The sequence below is a fragment of the Tarenaya hassleriana genome, unplaced genomic scaffold, assembly GCF_000463585.1.
Source record: "Tarenaya hassleriana unplaced genomic scaffold, ASM46358v1 Cleome9, whole genome shotgun sequence".
Taxonomy (NCBI): Eukaryota; Viridiplantae; Streptophyta; class Magnoliopsida; order Brassicales; family Cleomaceae; genus Tarenaya; species Tarenaya hassleriana.
Genome location: NW_010971389.1, coordinates 4,393,758 through 4,409,786, shown reverse-complemented (window position 1 = coordinate 4,409,786; position 16,029 = coordinate 4,393,758). Strand labels below are relative to the sequence as shown.

The window sequence follows — 16,029 nt, the reverse complement described above, 5'->3', positions numbered from 1 at the left end:
AATTATTAGAAATTAGCAAAAAAAAATGTAAATAATAATCAGCCAATTGCTTTAAATTTCAGAACATTGTAATAATGAGATAATCAATTAATCAAATATTACAAAACGTGAATAACAAATTAAAGGAATAACCCCAATTTTGATATATGCTTCAATACGATTGGGTTGGAGCATGTTCAATTTCAGATGATGGCATTGTCATTTTGATATGATCAAAGATTACAAAACGAGAATAACAAAGAAAGAAAGCTAGAGAATATATATACACTTGAACACGATTGGATGGATAACTTTGTTCTACAAAATCGCCGAAATGAAATAAAATCTAAAACCCTAACCAAATAATTGGATCTTTTTTTATGGTAATCAAAGTAAACATAAAATGTATTCGAATCTAAAATCCAACACCAAGACTCGTAAGGGTTGAAATAGAAAAAAAAGATATTAATATGATTAAGTGATTATATGGAGATTAGATGTGATTGATAATTAATAATTAAAGATATAATATCAGTTAAGAACAAGATATTGATTATATCAATTATGTTGTTATCTTATTTGTGTCATTAGTATCTTTTTTTTAATTAATTTTAATAATTTCTCTAGTATGAACTATTTTCATTGTAATTCAAGAAGATGGGTGTAGAAATAAAATGACAATGTTCTAATATTTTTCTGTTTTTTTATTTATTATTTAATTTCTGTATTATAATTTTAAAGAGTGTGTACCATTTTCTAACATATTATTCATACACGAGCATATTCGATACAAAGCTTATCCATAGATGACGATGACAAGCATTATTCAAGCATTATTCTATTACATATATAACATCATATTTCATATCTTAGTAGGGCTTTTGTCCAACGTAGTTGCCGGGAGGATCATAGTTGCACGTGATGAAAGTCCCGCCACTGTTGCACCTCACTTTAGCACACCCAATCCTAACAGTGTTTCTCCACACCACTTGAGTGTAATGTCCACACACTTTCCCGGGCCGACACGTGTTGGAATTGTAGTCGTAGTCGACCTTCTCGTTCACCCACAGGGCCACGGCATCGACCCCGGTCAATCCACCGGTGCTCATGGCCAGATTCTCACCGTACCGACCGCCACCGCCCGAGTGGATGAGCCTGCAGTCCCCGGCTCGCTGCCTGGCATAGTTCTGGGCAAAGGCTGCAACTGTGTTGTCCCACGAGACGGGGCCAACGCCGACCTCGGCCCGGGCCCTGTTGTGGGCATTGACGTAGTCTTGTGGTGAGTCTTGGGCTTGGAGGGTTTGAGCCATGACTAGGGCAAGTAGTGCCATGATTAGGGTTCCGGAAAACTTGGGGAATATCATTTTTTTTTTTATTTTGTGTTTCGATGGTGATGAGATAAAGGCCTTGCATGGAACGTCTATTTATAGGGAGGGGATCTGGAAATTTCAAGTCTAAGAGCCTTTGAATGTTCAACTAATTGCAATGCAGTTTAATAACCATCTTCTGCATCAAGGCTTTGTATATATGCATATTTGAACGTTTCCTATGAGTAACATCTGCATACATCTCTTTCTCTCTCTATATATATATACATGCATATGTATCTTTACATATATGCATATGTGTGTGTATATATATATCTATTGATGGCTCTTTTGAAACTAATAATAAAAATTTCCACAACTACCGTTTGCTTGGAAGCAAATTCGTGTATTTGTTCTAATATATTTCAGAAATATTGGAATTAAAATAATAATAATAATAATAATGAATATAGATGCCAGTGTAATAGAATGGCTTTTTTTTTACTAAGAACAACCACTAAATATATTTTTTTTATAATTCAAAAATTTATCCGTACTTTCCATTCAACTATATCTTCCACATGTTCCGAAAAATCTATGTGAATATTCCTCCTAAAATGGAGACTCGATCTTTTATTACCATATATAATTTGGTTTGGATTCGAGTTTGGCTAATCATGTTAATATTAGGGTTTGGGAAATCTTGGGGAATAATATTTTCTTCTGCTTTTTATTTTTATTTATTTTGTTTTGGTGTTTTGAGGATGCAAGTGATTTTTCTTTTTCTTTTTAGTTTCCAATCAGAATTTCCACAGCATATATATATATATATGTCGTGTACGTATTTATAGGGAAAGCAGCCGATAGATCTCTATGGGGAAAAAAATGAATTTTCAGCGTCCACAACAATTTTACTCCATAATTGGATATGGAGATATCTATGTCATTTATAATTATAGAAAAAGATAATGATCAGTTGTAACTTTTGTGTGAATAATTTCTTCGACCTTTATTAATTCATATGCCAGGGTCCATGCAAGATTTTGGACCTCATAGATTATTGATAGGAAAATATCGTACCAATATGTATCAAGCAGCCTCCTCTACCAAGCGGCCAAAACATTATGCACATTATATTTAATTATAAGACACGATTAAAATGCTGTAACTATTTTTCGTCATCTCTTAGTTTTCGATTTCATGTAACGTCGTTATAGCCATCGAGACATTTCTTATTTAGGTCGTTATCATGTTAGGCCCAATCAGTACAAAATTTTATTAAAAAATATGATGACAATGAAAAATCTAAAACCCTAATAAAATAAAAACATAATTCGATCATATCCCTGGTTTTGTTAATCAAAGCGCACCTAAATGTATTAGAATGTGAAATTCACGCGTACCATTAATTTCTCACATATTATTCATGCACGAGCATATTCGATATATATTATGTACGTACAAAGCTTATCCCCGGATGATGACAAGAACGATTCAAACATTATCATATTACATAACATCATATTTTTCATATCTTAACCGTAAACATATTTAATTTATTGATTCAGATTGGTATTCGTCTTCAAAAATTTATCGGTACAAATTATATTTTAGAAATTTATTTTCTGATAGTGAAAATACAATTTACTACAAAAAGTACGTTCCATTATACAGAGATACTGGGGAAAATACGTTTTTAATTCGAAACAAAAAATAAAGAATTGAAGAACACGCGTGCCGAGGAATACATACGTGTGTATATTCATGTTTGAATGTTTCCTAAGTATATATACGTACGTATATAATATATATATATATATGTATGTATCTTTACATATAATTAGCATGTCTCTCTCTCTCCCTATATATATATATATATATTTATATCTACTAAGGGCTCTTTTGAAACTAAGAATAAAATTTTCCACAAGCACGGTGGAATTTCTATCCATTTTATGTTTTGTCAAAATCTCAGCCTCATTTTCCATTCTATCAATAGACATGTATATGCTATTGTTGGTTAATTACACGCTTCCTAAACGTGTAATTATGACGTTTAATTATAATTTTTATATATTATTCAGCGAATTATTACATCACCTTTGAATTGTCTATATATAAAAGAGATCTGCCGAATATAGGGATAGACAAAACCTTAACGCAACAAAACACATGTTAGATATTAATGTCAATTGTTACAATTAATAAAATACAATCGAAGGCGATAAATCATAAATCTAAAATGTAAATTGTTTTTTAAGAAATGAATCGTTGGTCCATAACGGAATTGTAATAGTCGAAATTATATCATTCTAGCTAGATCAACGACAATTTGGTAAGTGGCAGAATAATTGAAACGAACATAATTTTAACCGAATCGAATACGGTATAAAAATTGAATGATTACGATTATTATAAAACCGAAAGTTGAATCCAAACCGAATATAACCGAATAGAAAAATAAAAGAAAAATTGAAATTTTATTTTTTTAAAAAATATTTTTATTAATAAAAATCAAATCCGAATCAAAATAGAACCGGATTGAATCCAAAGGGAAATCCTAAATGGCTCTATCCAACAATTTTCTTATATAAACGAACAAAACTACACCTTTAGAAAAATGACGATTTTGCCTTCCAATACGTTTCATGGGACAACCAAGAATGACGTCGTTTCATTCTTCTCCAAACCCTCCGATTCGTCCAGTGTCTCCGAGGCCTCTCCTCGAGGCCGAAACTTCCCTTGCTCTCTCTAACCGGCAGACACTTGAACTTCTACTGTTCGAGAATTAATTTCCGCATTGATCAATATGCCCTTGAAATCGATTTGTAAATAAGTTTATATACGTATATGATGTGACAGTTAACTTTAGTATAAAAAAAACATAAATTCTGATTTTAAATAAAAAATTGTAATAACTTTAGTATAAAAAGGCAGAAATTCACCCACATATCTGTGGTCGAGTGGTATCTGGATTAGATGTGAGGGTGTTTCTCCTCCAGATCAGGGGTTCGAATCCAGGCATGCAGTGAGGGAGAGGTATAGCCAAAGACTGTGTGTTCAAAAGTTGCTCCCGAACCAGAGAGATATAAGTTGGGTCAAAGGCGCAGGTGAACTTCCCGGTTTGACAAAAAAAAAAAGGCAGAAATTCTGAGAACGTGATCATGCAAATTGGAGATAGCGACAATAATTATACAATGATTGAATTCAAAGCCGAGATATGATAATCGTTGTTGCCAAACAGAGGGAAGTCGCTGTCACGCCTCTCCGACGTCACAGCTGTTTTCGTACGCAAAATTGGGGCCTAATTGTCTGTCCAATTAATGGACCGTCTACTACTTTTTTTGTATATATATTTCTTTTATAAGCCAAAAATTAAATAGTTTAACGAATTTCTTGCATCGTGACAGCATGTGATTCGTACAAATTATTTCAATAATCGCTGTGTTGCTTGTAACGTGAAAACTTTGCCAATAGTTTTAATAATTCTTCCATATGTGTGATTTGGTGCGCTTTCCACTTTATTCTATATATATGTAAACATATACTCCGATATTTCTGCATATAAATAGGAGTATATACTGATTTTTTTTTTTGTATATTCGAGATGAAATTCTATCAGATTAAAATTGTGCAAAATAAACAAAAAAATACCGTACATATATTGAATAATGTTTTATATAGTATATTATCATAATGATAATAATAACTGATTCTAACATTCAAATATTATAAATTTATAATGCTACATCCGAACATATTAACTCATTCATTATTTTACGTATTATATTTAACCTCATGAAAAATTGATTGCCATTCACCCTACGAGCATGTATGAATATATTGATACCGTTACATAAATATTTCTTGTAATAACTTACAAGGTTTATGAGATGTATATAAAACAAACAACTTTTTTTTTGGAAATATTTAAATACAAACTACATTTTTAATCTAAATTATTTTCATCTCTCAACTTTTTTGTTTTCTATTTAAGTAACTAAACCACAAATTTTTATTATTTTAAAAAACAATTTTGCTTTATAGATTCATCCTACTTTGATGTTATACCAAAATCAACACATTCAAATTACATTTATATAATTAAATAAGTTTTTTTTTACGAAGCATGACATGTAAAACACAAAATCGATAAATCATCAAAAAATATTTGAATTTCAAATTTGCATCTACTCAAAAACAATATATAAACAAAATATAGATTAATAATTGCGAAATTTTCACAAGTGGACCATAATAGAACAAGACAACTTATGAAAGGCATGATGCAGGATTTGCTGACATGAAAGTTGCTAATTACAATTAATTTATTTTATGTTATAAACAGAAACGTTTGATATGGCAGTTTAAAAAATAATTAATTAAATTAAAAGCATCTAAAAAGGGAGTTTAATGAGTGAATCGAATCAGGAATCTCTCGCTGTCGAGTAGCAAAGCATTGTATCATTACCGTATCATATCATAAAGCCACATGAAATGATAAAAATACCCTCCTTGAGTAGCAGACCTCGCTTCAACACAGGGGTGTTATAGTCATTTCGATGGTAAACAGCTTTCTGAAAATGACTCGAGCGGCCTTCACCATCACCGGGGACTGTATATGAACACGATCCCACCGCATGTGCGTTCTTTATTATTTTTTTTTATCGTCTCGCTCGTTCTCGGTTCAATTTCTTGGTTGTCGTTGATGTGTTTGTGTACGTAATCTGTCAAAAACATGCTCTATCAGGAACTTCGGAGCTTGCCCATCTGATTTCTTCTGCTGTTTTGTTCTTTTTGGTTATATTCTCCCCGAAAAGCAGGCTTTTTTTTTTGTCTGGCAGTGGTTCCGTGTCGGTTCGATTGCTTTGTCCGAGCCGGGAAATCTCCGTTTTCCTGTAACCTTTCGACGTCTCTACATTCGAATCGCTTTAATTGACTTTGATTCCGAGCAGTTTCCATTTTCGTTGGAGAGGACCGTCTCTTTTCCGCATTCTGTCCGGGATACTGTTCCTGATAAATTTGCGGGAATTGAAGAATATGTCTTGTCTTTGACCTAGGGTTAAGAGTTTCTGATTTCTGGGTTATTCTCTTTGGGGGTGTTTGAAGACGGGTTTTCAATGGCGGTGGAGTACGAATGCTGCGGGACTGAGTTCTTCATACACATACTCGTGATAGTGTTGCTTGTTCTGTTCGCTGGTTTGATGTCTGGTCTGACGCTGGGTCTTATGTCCATGAGTCTTGTTGATCTTGAGGTTCTTGCCAAATCTGGAACACCCAGAGATCGTGAACATGCTGGTAAAGTTTGAATTTTTTTTTTCGTTTATTTTGTTCCTTTTTGTCCCCATCTTTTATGCTCCTTTTTGTAGTTTGATTATGATACTTCTATTGATAAAGCATGTAGTTTGCACGTTTTTTTGCCTTTTGATATTCTTTTTGAAGAATTTGATTCTTCAGCCACCTGAAAATTCGATTTGTTAACACGGCTTGTGTAGTATCTTCGAGCATATATGTCTCATGTATAGTTACAAGGCACATGTTCGAGGTATTTTTCAACCCACATACTTCCAAAATCTTCAGGACATCAATCTGACACAAACATGTTGATGTTTACTGTAATCCTATGTACTGTGTTTATGGTGTTTGGATTGGCTATATTGTATATGCTGACAAGAACATTTGCATACTTTTCTAAAGCTGAATCTCCAAATTGGTTATCAGATAAATGGGTTCTGCAAAACACATAACTTCCCTTAAGTCGGTGCCTTTTGCTGATGTTTGATGGTATTTTAGTTTAAAAATCTTGATGCTATTATCAGCTTTCTGTGTATAAGTCAAGACCCATGATTTGGATTTCTTTATGGTGTGGCTTCCTACTTCTTGCTTGCATGATATGGTCAGAATTGTGTTTGGTTGTTTTGCAGCCAAGATATTACCAGTTGTAAAAAACCAGCATCTGCTGCTTTGCACCTTACTTATATGCAATGCAGCTGCTATGGAGGTAAATCTTGGGACTTGTTAGTGACTTGCTGTCTTTGTACGGCTTCAGACATAGTGCTTAATGATTGTAATGGTTTTTCCTTACATTACAGACGCTTCCTATTTTTCTTGATGCTCTTGTCACGGCATGGGGTGCTATTCTGATTTCAGTTACATTGATTCTTCTATTTGGTGAGGTAAGTCTATCTTTGCTTTCAGTCACTTGCATTCATCTACTTTGCATATGTTTCAAGAAGACTATGTTCACAGTTGACTTAATACTTTCTGCAGATTATACCGCAGTCAGTTTGTTCCCGTCATGGTTTGGCCATCGGTGCAACAGTGGCACCATTTGTCCGTGTTCTTGTCTGGATCTGCTTTCCGGTTGCATGGCCAATTAGCAAGGTGGGTCTTGTTGTATCTCTTATTTCGAATTGCAAAATTCTTTGCAAGGGACCAAGAACTTGTGCTCTGGCCAAAACTTTCTGCCTTCTGATGAACATTTCCGCTGTGTTTGTTTGTGCTCAACATTTTCCAGCTGCTCGACTTTCTTCTGGGTCATGGACGTGTAGCCCTCTTCCGGAGAGCTGAGCTGAAAACGCTTGTGAATTTGCATGGGAACGAAGTATGTCTTGTATTTCTCGGGTATTTCAATATTTGAGGCATATATTACTCCCGTGTCTTTTTTGTTTATCTATAGGCTCATATCTCTTGCTACAGGACGTATACTGCAAATCTGTTTCGTTCTATTTTGTCATTAAAAATGTGAAGTTTCTTCTAATGCTTCATATCTGAATAACCCATCACTTCTCATCTCTTTCAGGCTGGAAAGGGCGGAGAGTTGACTCACGATGAGACAACAATCATTGCTGGGGCTCTTGAGCTATCTGGGAAAATGGCTAAAGACGCAATGACACCGATCTCTGATACATTTGCGATTGATATAAATTTCAAACTCGACAGGTCTTGGTTTGGCTATTCTTCTGAAAACCATTATATCAAAAAATGCTCATTTGAGGATTAATTTCTTCAAAGATGGTCATGTCAAACTTACCGTATCTTGGGTTTCTTTGCATTTTTCTACAGGGATTTGATGAACTTGATTCTAGAGAAAGGGCATAGCAGAATTCCAGTTTATTATGAGCAACCAACTAACATAATTGGACTTGTTCTGGTAGAATCTTCTCTCCAGCTTTGGGTTTCTTGTTTTGTTCATGTCTTAGACATTGCCTATCAGTTCTCAGTTGTATTTCATCCTTTTGGATTCGGTCGTTCTTGATTTTATCTTCAGGTGAAGAATTTATTGTCTATCAACCCAGATGAAGAAATCCGTGTAAAAAACATCACCATACGAAGGATTCCAAGGTATCTTTTCACCGGTTAAAGCTTGATTTCTGAATCTAGAGACAATAAGATCGGTTGAATGTTCTTTCTTCATCGCAGCTTATGCCTCGTTCATTCTTTTGTTCCTCTAGAGTTCCGGAAACTTTACCGTTGTATGACATATTGAATGAGTTCCAGAAAGGACACAGCCACATGGCTGTGGTTGTGAGACAGTGCGACAAAGTCCATCCATTACCAAGCAATGATTCTGTCGCTGGTAAGCTGTGTTCTGTCACTGGGTGAGCATAACATATTTAATAAAGATCACATCTTTTGTGATGGGTGAATGTTTATGTAGAGCCGGTAGTAGTAAAGGAAGTCCGAGTAGATGTCGATAACGAGAAAACCCATCAAGAGAGGATGTTAAAGACGAAGAGGTCGCTGCAGAAGTGGAAGAGCTTTCCCAACCGGGCGAATTCGTTCAAGCAAGGGTCGAGGAGCAAGAAGTGGTCAAAGGATAACGACGCTGACATTCTGAATCTGAACGGGAATCGGCTGCCGAAACTAGCAGAAGAGGAAGAAGCTGTCGGAATCATTACAATGGAGGATGTCATCGAAGAACTTCTTCAGGTAAGCCTCACGATGGATCCACCCGTCTTTCACTTCTTTTTTCTGGTAAGTTCGTCGGTATTTACTTGCACTGCCGTGTGTTGTGGGTTGCAGGAAGAGATATTTGATGAGACGGATCACCATTTTGAAGACTCGTAAGAGGGAACCTTTCAAATGCCAAATCTTTAATAGCTTAGGCAAAGAAGCGGACAAGCAAGAGGACCGATGTACGTCTTTTGTCTGAAGTGGATAATATCTCCGGCAAATGTATCAAACTCCATCCGTTAAATCAACGAAAATCTCCACATCTCATAATACCATTTCCTCCATTCATTCCTGGTCTTTCCTTCTTCGTTAGTGGAGGAGACATGTCTGGCTCTTTTGTAATTTTAAGGAAGGTCAAGGGCTAAAAACGACCGAACCGGGGAAAACAGTACAGGGTAACCGAATAATTTTGGGTATCCGAACTCATATGCGTAAGTTTCGGATATCATAATTGAATATTTAATAATATTAAAAAATAGACATAACAAAAAAAATTATGCTACTAATAATGGGTTTGAATATTTAAAAAATTCGTGTATTCGAGAGAAGATAAAAAAAAATATATTAAAAATTAATAGGATATATATATATGTATATATAATATTGTATATGGTTCTTCTTGGATATACGCATCAATTTTCAATGACCGCATTCGCATCCGTGCTCTCTGTTCTGTATCTATGAAACTGCTTGGAACTATTCTCTGATACGAGATTCAGGTTTCCAGACACGTAATTTCTCCATTAAAAAATTAGAGAAACGCCGCCGCGATCCGACCTGCAAGATCCAAGTCGTAATCTTGTCCGAAGCTCTGTTGGTATCATTTGCTAAATTCGATACAGAATCAAATCAAACAAGATCATACGTATCCTGAGGCCGACGCTGCTGTGTGGAACAATGAGAATTAGGGTTCATGATTTTGTAACATAAACACGAGAGTTGAATCACAGATATGCTCAGAGTTGCGTGGGAGATCTAGCAACCTCGTCGTCCATGGTGTATCCATGAACGAAGAAATCGGAGCAGTTTCTCCGGCATCCATGGTTATAAGGGTTGTGAAACCGACCATCTTGACCTCGCAAGTAACTATACCTCCTCTTGTTTGACATCTCGTTCGTTGTTATGTTCCGAGCTACCTGCATTTTTTTGCCCGAAAACAAAAGAGGAAAAAAAAAAGTTATGTCGGTTTATAGTATGGTCGCTTTCTTTGGAAAAGGCCCGAAAATGGCAGTAAGTCACCTGATAGGTCTGTAGAATCGTCAATGTTGTAGCAGCCATGAAAATGACAGAGTCGAAGAAGAGAAAGACGATAACCCCGGGATGTTTGAAAGCAATATGGTGAATCCATGACTCTCCTGCTCGTACCGATGGAATTCCTGTCCATATTCCTGTCGCAATAGCAAACGGTGTTAATACCATTCATTCATTCATCAATCCCCAAATTGCCATGGGCTTGAAATACATTCTGAGAGTCTGGTTTTTTTTCTTTCTATAACATACTTTGAAGAGCGATCGAGCCACCAACGGAGGATGTCAAAGCTCCCATCAGCACAAATACCAAGAAGTCGCGTTTATTCCTCTACAAGAAGAGTAATAATAAGATTCACCTCTATAAAATGAGAATAAAAGCTCTGATACCATCTCAAATCCAAACCGGAATGTGTTTGGCAGAAGAGAAAAACCGAGAAAATGAAGCAGAGGAGTTTGTTAAATTTATGCTACTCATTCAACAATGCAAGTGTACATCCTTAATAGGCTTACAACATATACACTCGTTTGTACAACCATATACAAGCTATACAATTCATTTTATAAGTAATAAACAGATAAAATGAGAACAAGAATGTAATAACAACGTCATGACATGGTGTAAAATAGAGGGGGCCGTATTTCTTACCTTACCGACACAGTTGGAAATCCAGGGGCAGTGATGGTCGAACTGCTCAACGCAGCGTTTGCAGGTAGGACAGTGCTTAGAACGAACTGGTCGAATTATCTGAATAGAATGTGAAAAAGGTAATTAGCAAACAGATCTAATGTCAGCAAAAAAAACTAGAAACCCATCATGAATTGCGACTTATTTTGCCCGAGAAAGGAATGGGTCCTAGCCTTGCAAGTCGGGCAGAGCTGAGACCAAGTTCCTGTCCAGGACAAGCTGTTCAAATCGATACTCATCAACGGATCCTGTGAAATATCAAAAGATAATCATGTGAACAGAAACATAATAGCAAAAAAATGAATGGCTTCAGCATAAAACCTACATTGTTAAATTAATTTTTACTTTTCATGCACCCTGTTAAAATCGACAAGTTTGACCTGATTCAACAGAAAAGCCTTAATGAACAGAACATGATTCAGGATATGAATATGTAAACATTAAACGGAACTCCATTACGATACAGTTGACTTGTTCAGTACAACAATATATCTAAACAAGTATGTGCTTTGCAATGGTTAAACATACATTGGCATCTTGATGTCCATTAAGTTCATCAGCTCTTTTTACATAACCTGGATCCTTGCTGCACATAAGAGACAGCTAATTAATCACACTCCAAGAACAAGACACAACATACACATGCCCTACACACACTACAAAAGTACATGAACTAACAAGCATCAGTTTCACCGTTGCGCTTGTCTTAACGAAGAATTTATACAGAACAAACTCTTTTAAGAAATATTACAATTTTAAACCAGTATAACATTATCAGAGAACATGATACCTGCTACACCGATATAACATTATCAGAGAACAAAAACCAAGGGTAAGACCAATCCATGCCCACAGTCCAACAGTGGCAGTCACCTTTGGGAAATCAGGAGCTACATCGATTGTAAGATATCAGCATGAATAAACAATCCACAGATAAAATTACTTTAATGATTTCCTTGCATGAACTTTTCACCTGTAATTACTGATATGATGAAGAGAACCATAAGAACTACTATTAAGCAAAACAAAATTGGAGCATAGCCTTTATCTCCCAGCTTTCCACGTATCATCTTGTCCACACGATTACTATGAGTTTGCGTTGCCTTAGACTGGAAAGTTACAAATTCCCAATCATCCATCACATGGAATAGGAAAACTAAAAAAAATAATACATGCAAACCATGTTGTACAACACAAATTGAACAAAATTTCAACCTACCCATCTCTCATAATGGTAACTCTAAATTCCACGGGTTAAAAAGGCAGCAACATCCAGCTTAGACGTTTTTTTATAACTGTGATGTGCATAGTAGGATACCCAAGTAAAATTTGAATTGAACTCTAGCAGGGAAAGATAGATTCTCAAATTTCCCCCTGTTTCATATTTAGAGGCTTTTACATGAAAACCAGTATGCTCCTAGATTATAACCATGATGCAATATTGTACTTCCGAATAATCAGTACTATCATTTCCTAATTCTTGTGCTTATGATAATTACAAAAAACAATAAAAGAAATTACTTCAATGCATTGAATTCTATAATAAAAATGCGGATGAAAACTCAAGTTTTCCTTTTTACTTGCAAGAGGATGAAAAAAGGAGGCACTCACAAATGAACTTTCTAAAAGCTGATGCTGCATAGCCTAGAACATGAAACTCAAGCTTTCCTTTTACATGTGGTATATTGATGGCAGGCAACATTAAATGGTTACGTACAAGGAAGAGAGCAAGTTGCCGGTGACCTTTATCAGAAGCAAGCTGAAGAGGAGTGAATCCAGCACTATCTTTCAAAAATAGTTCCTCCTTTGTTCCAGCATGAACAAGTAGAGTAGAAGCCTCAATATTTTCTCTCATTACCGCCCAATGCAGAGGAGTACAACCTGGCAGTAACAATGATTTTATGCACAGATTCTAGGTTAAAAGTTGTTCAGGAGTCAAAATCACATCGGAACATCAGCATTCTGAACATTTCGACAATCAAGACTCAAGAATTTCTAGATTTCTTTATTCTTTTATTACCTACTAAATAGATTTAAGCTATCAGAGTCCAAAAACAACAATTAGTTTTTGTACTGTTCACCCATTTTGAAAGACTAACAGACAAAATGGTAGGTACCGATCACAGAATAGCATCTTCACCTTTTGATTTTGGTAGGTTTTAGAATCGATGGAATTTATAGAGCTCAGGAAAATGACCTTTATTGTCTTGTCTATTTTGGCATGCATCTCTGAAAAGAAGTAACCTGATTGTATCTGTGAATCCTTTGTAAGCAGCCCTGAGTCATATGAACAAGGGGAATAAAGCCTTAACTAAGGCAGTCTGCAAAAACACCTGAACTACTCAAAGGATATCAACAGAGAACTAAGTGCCACCAAACAGTAAAAGATTCAAAAATATAAAAAATACATGTCTTAACTTGTTCCCATCTTTGACTAGAAATAAAAAGATAAGATTTATTCATGTGTCAGTAAAAAAAAAAGTAACAAAGCACAAAAATCAGATTGTGTAAAACTAGTAAAAATTGAGTTTTGTAAAATATGAAATCGGAAAAAAAAAGGATGTGAAGCCAAAACACCAAGATAAAATAATTCAAAAGAACTGAGAACTAGCTCATGAACTTTCAAAGTCTCAAGGAGTATAAAAGGCAATACAAATGCATGTATTAGTCTCTTCAGTGAGCATACCAATGAAGGGGGCTTCTCCCTTCATTATCTAGTGCATTATAGTCAGCCCCATAATTTGCAATAATGTGATTTAAGAAGGCTGTCTGTCCATATTGAGCAGCAACATGCAGTCCCTGCATCAGAAAATGCATTATCAAAAGACACATTAGAGCTCCACTGATGAGCTGAGAAACAAATTGGCAATATCTGAAGGCAAACAATATCGATCAATCAGTCAATGAGAACAAATTAGCAAGATGAGAAAGATTTCATTCTGTATGACCTCACGCCTGCCCCAAAATTTTACGTTTTGTTGTTATTTTATAAGGTTCACGATTATAATCTAAACGTAACGTCATTATGCAATTGTTTCCGTTAAGTTTGGAAACATAAACTCGAGTTGGAAAAGGCTTTTACCCTGTATCCATTCACATCAGCCGCCTCAATTCGAGCTCCATTCTGCAAGAGAAGATCTGCTACAGCAATTGAACCCCTTACTGCAGCCCAATGCAACGCTGTCTGTCGCATATGATCAGCTGCATTCACATCACCTCCATGCTATAAAGATGAATGAAGCCATCCAATCCATAGTTATTCCCAAACCCAGATACTTATAATCAAAATTGAGTAAGAGAACACAAAAGATTCAATAAAATAAGAACAACCAGCGGTAAGTGTCTGAAATGGATGCCTAAGGAACAGAATTCGCAGGAAAGAACTAAAGTGCAACGTGATCATACAGTTCAAGTGTAACACAAGAAGATCCTTCCATGAACTAAGGGAAGTTATACTACGAAAGATGCATCCGTAACCAAATTCCATAATCCTAGTTCCAACTTGAACACAGATTTTATCAAAACGTACGACTACCCATAATCAAACAAGAAAATTTCGAAAAGCAGGTGAAATATTGAAAGTTTTCAGCTCGATTTCAACGAGGTCTTATGCACGTGTAACTTAAAGTGATAGATACCTCGATGATATACTGCACAACATCGACGAAACTGTTGAGCGACGCCCATTGGAGGGGGTAGTAGCCGTTTCCGTCGGGAAGAGAAACAGAGGCACCGCCATGTTCGACGAAGCTCCGAAGCTGCCGGAGATCGCCGTAAACGCAGGCGGAGAAGACGTCGGTGATGGCGGGTAAATCGCCGGTAGGGTTTTGCTGTTGAGACTTCGAACCCAGTGTCACTACCTCGATCTCCGACGAACCCATCTGGACGAGGTTACAAAATCGATCTCGAGAGACGAACCGTTCGGATTCCAGATTTGGGATTCTCGGGTTGACTTATCCGGTCAAGGAATTGGTCAAATGATGGTCCTTTGACTCCTTTTGGTGGGTTTTTTCTTAATCTTCTCTTCTAATAATTAATACTTTTATTAGATTAAAAAATCATGGTTGTTCAATTAGTATGGTATTTTTTTTATCAATCAATTGTAAGAGAAATTATAAATTGAAACTGAAATTTAAAACAAAACAAAATTTTCTTTTCGCACAATTTACAAATGAAGAATTAAAACGAAGTATTTTATATTTATTTCAAAAATAGGACTAAAATATCACAGTCAAGAAGTCGAAAAAAATAGATAAATTCAGAAAAAAAATTTCAAGTTTTCTACTTGGTAGAAAAACTTTTATTTAACATTCATCATAAAAAATTATCAACTATTAATTTTGAATAAAAAAACTATTAACTATATAAAATTTTTAAAAACAATCTTTCACTTTAAATTTGTTATAAAAATCGTGAATTAATTTTTATAAAAAATTAATCATTTATCTACAAAATATTTTGTTTTAAATTTTATTATAAAAATTTATAAAATTTAAAGAAAAAACATATATAAATTATATCATTCTAAAAATCACATTAAAAACATAATATTTATTTAAATTTATTATATCATAATATTTAAAAATTTTATAAATATTTATAAATATCAATCTTTATGTAATAAATTTGTATACAAATGTTATATTTAAAATTCAATATATTTTATTGGTTGTAAATATGAAATTTAAAATTTTATTATATGTTATTATTTGATAGGTTGTAAATTGAGTACATTTTATTGGTTATAGGTTTCTATATTTAAAATAGAATATGTTTTGAAAATTTCAAATAGTTGATAATTTTTTATTAAAATTATTTTATAAATCTATAAAAAAAATTAAAATGATAATT

General features: G+C 34.8%; 3 protein-coding genes across 5 annotated transcripts; 1 reads left to right on the top strand and 2 right to left on the bottom strand.

Moving 5' to 3' along the window:
- Positions 1–726: 726 nt before the first annotated feature.
- LOC104804429 (pathogenesis-related protein 1-like) lies at positions 727–1,393 on the bottom strand. The gene has a single exon (XM_010528726.1). The coding sequence runs from the start codon at positions 1,341–1,343 to the stop codon at positions 849–851; it is 495 nt and encodes a 164-aa protein (XP_010527028.1). The 5' UTR covers positions 1,344–1,393; the 3' UTR covers positions 727–848.
- A 4,545-nt stretch (positions 1,394–5,938) lies between these two features.
- Positions 5,939–9,566, top strand: LOC104804428 (DUF21 domain-containing protein At2g14520). Of its 2 annotated transcripts, XM_010528724.2 has the most exons (11): positions 5,943–6,584; positions 7,211–7,287; positions 7,379–7,462; positions 7,557–7,670; positions 7,804–7,890; positions 8,089–8,228; positions 8,352–8,439; positions 8,557–8,630; positions 8,741–8,865; positions 8,947–9,218; positions 9,312–9,566. In XM_010528724.2, exons 1-11 carry the CDS (start codon positions 6,407–6,409, stop codon positions 9,354–9,356), a joined length of 1,284 nt encoding a protein of 427 aa, XP_010527026.1. In that variant the 5' UTR covers positions 5,943–6,406; the 3' UTR covers positions 9,357–9,566. The 2 variants fall into 2 exon arrangements, with proteins under 2 accessions (XP_019056907.1, XP_010527026.1); XM_019201362.1 differs by lacking the exons at positions 8,947–9,218; positions 9,312–9,566 and having other exon boundaries at positions 5,939–6,584; positions 8,709–8,859.
- Positions 9,567–10,030: 464 nt separating this feature from the next.
- LOC104804427 (probable protein S-acyltransferase 23) lies at positions 10,031–15,149 on the bottom strand. 2 transcript variants are annotated; one of them, XM_010528722.1, is made up of 13 exons: positions 14,817–15,149; positions 14,261–14,401; positions 13,865–13,977; positions 13,376–13,455; positions 12,896–13,059; positions 12,152–12,287; positions 11,969–12,068; positions 11,707–11,764; positions 11,352–11,426; positions 11,140–11,238; positions 10,743–10,821; positions 10,482–10,630; positions 10,031–10,378 (listed from the first exon to the last, which is right to left on the bottom strand). In XM_010528722.1, exons 1-13 carry the CDS (start codon positions 15,057–15,059, stop codon positions 10,199–10,201), a joined length of 1,617 nt encoding a protein of 538 aa, XP_010527024.1. In that variant the 5' UTR covers positions 15,060–15,149; the 3' UTR covers positions 10,031–10,198. The 2 variants fall into 2 exon arrangements, with proteins under 2 accessions (XP_010527024.1, XP_010527025.1); XM_010528723.1 differs by lacking the exon at positions 12,152–12,287 and having other exon boundaries at positions 12,922–13,059.
- Between the last annotated feature and the right edge of the window lie 880 nt (positions 15,150–16,029).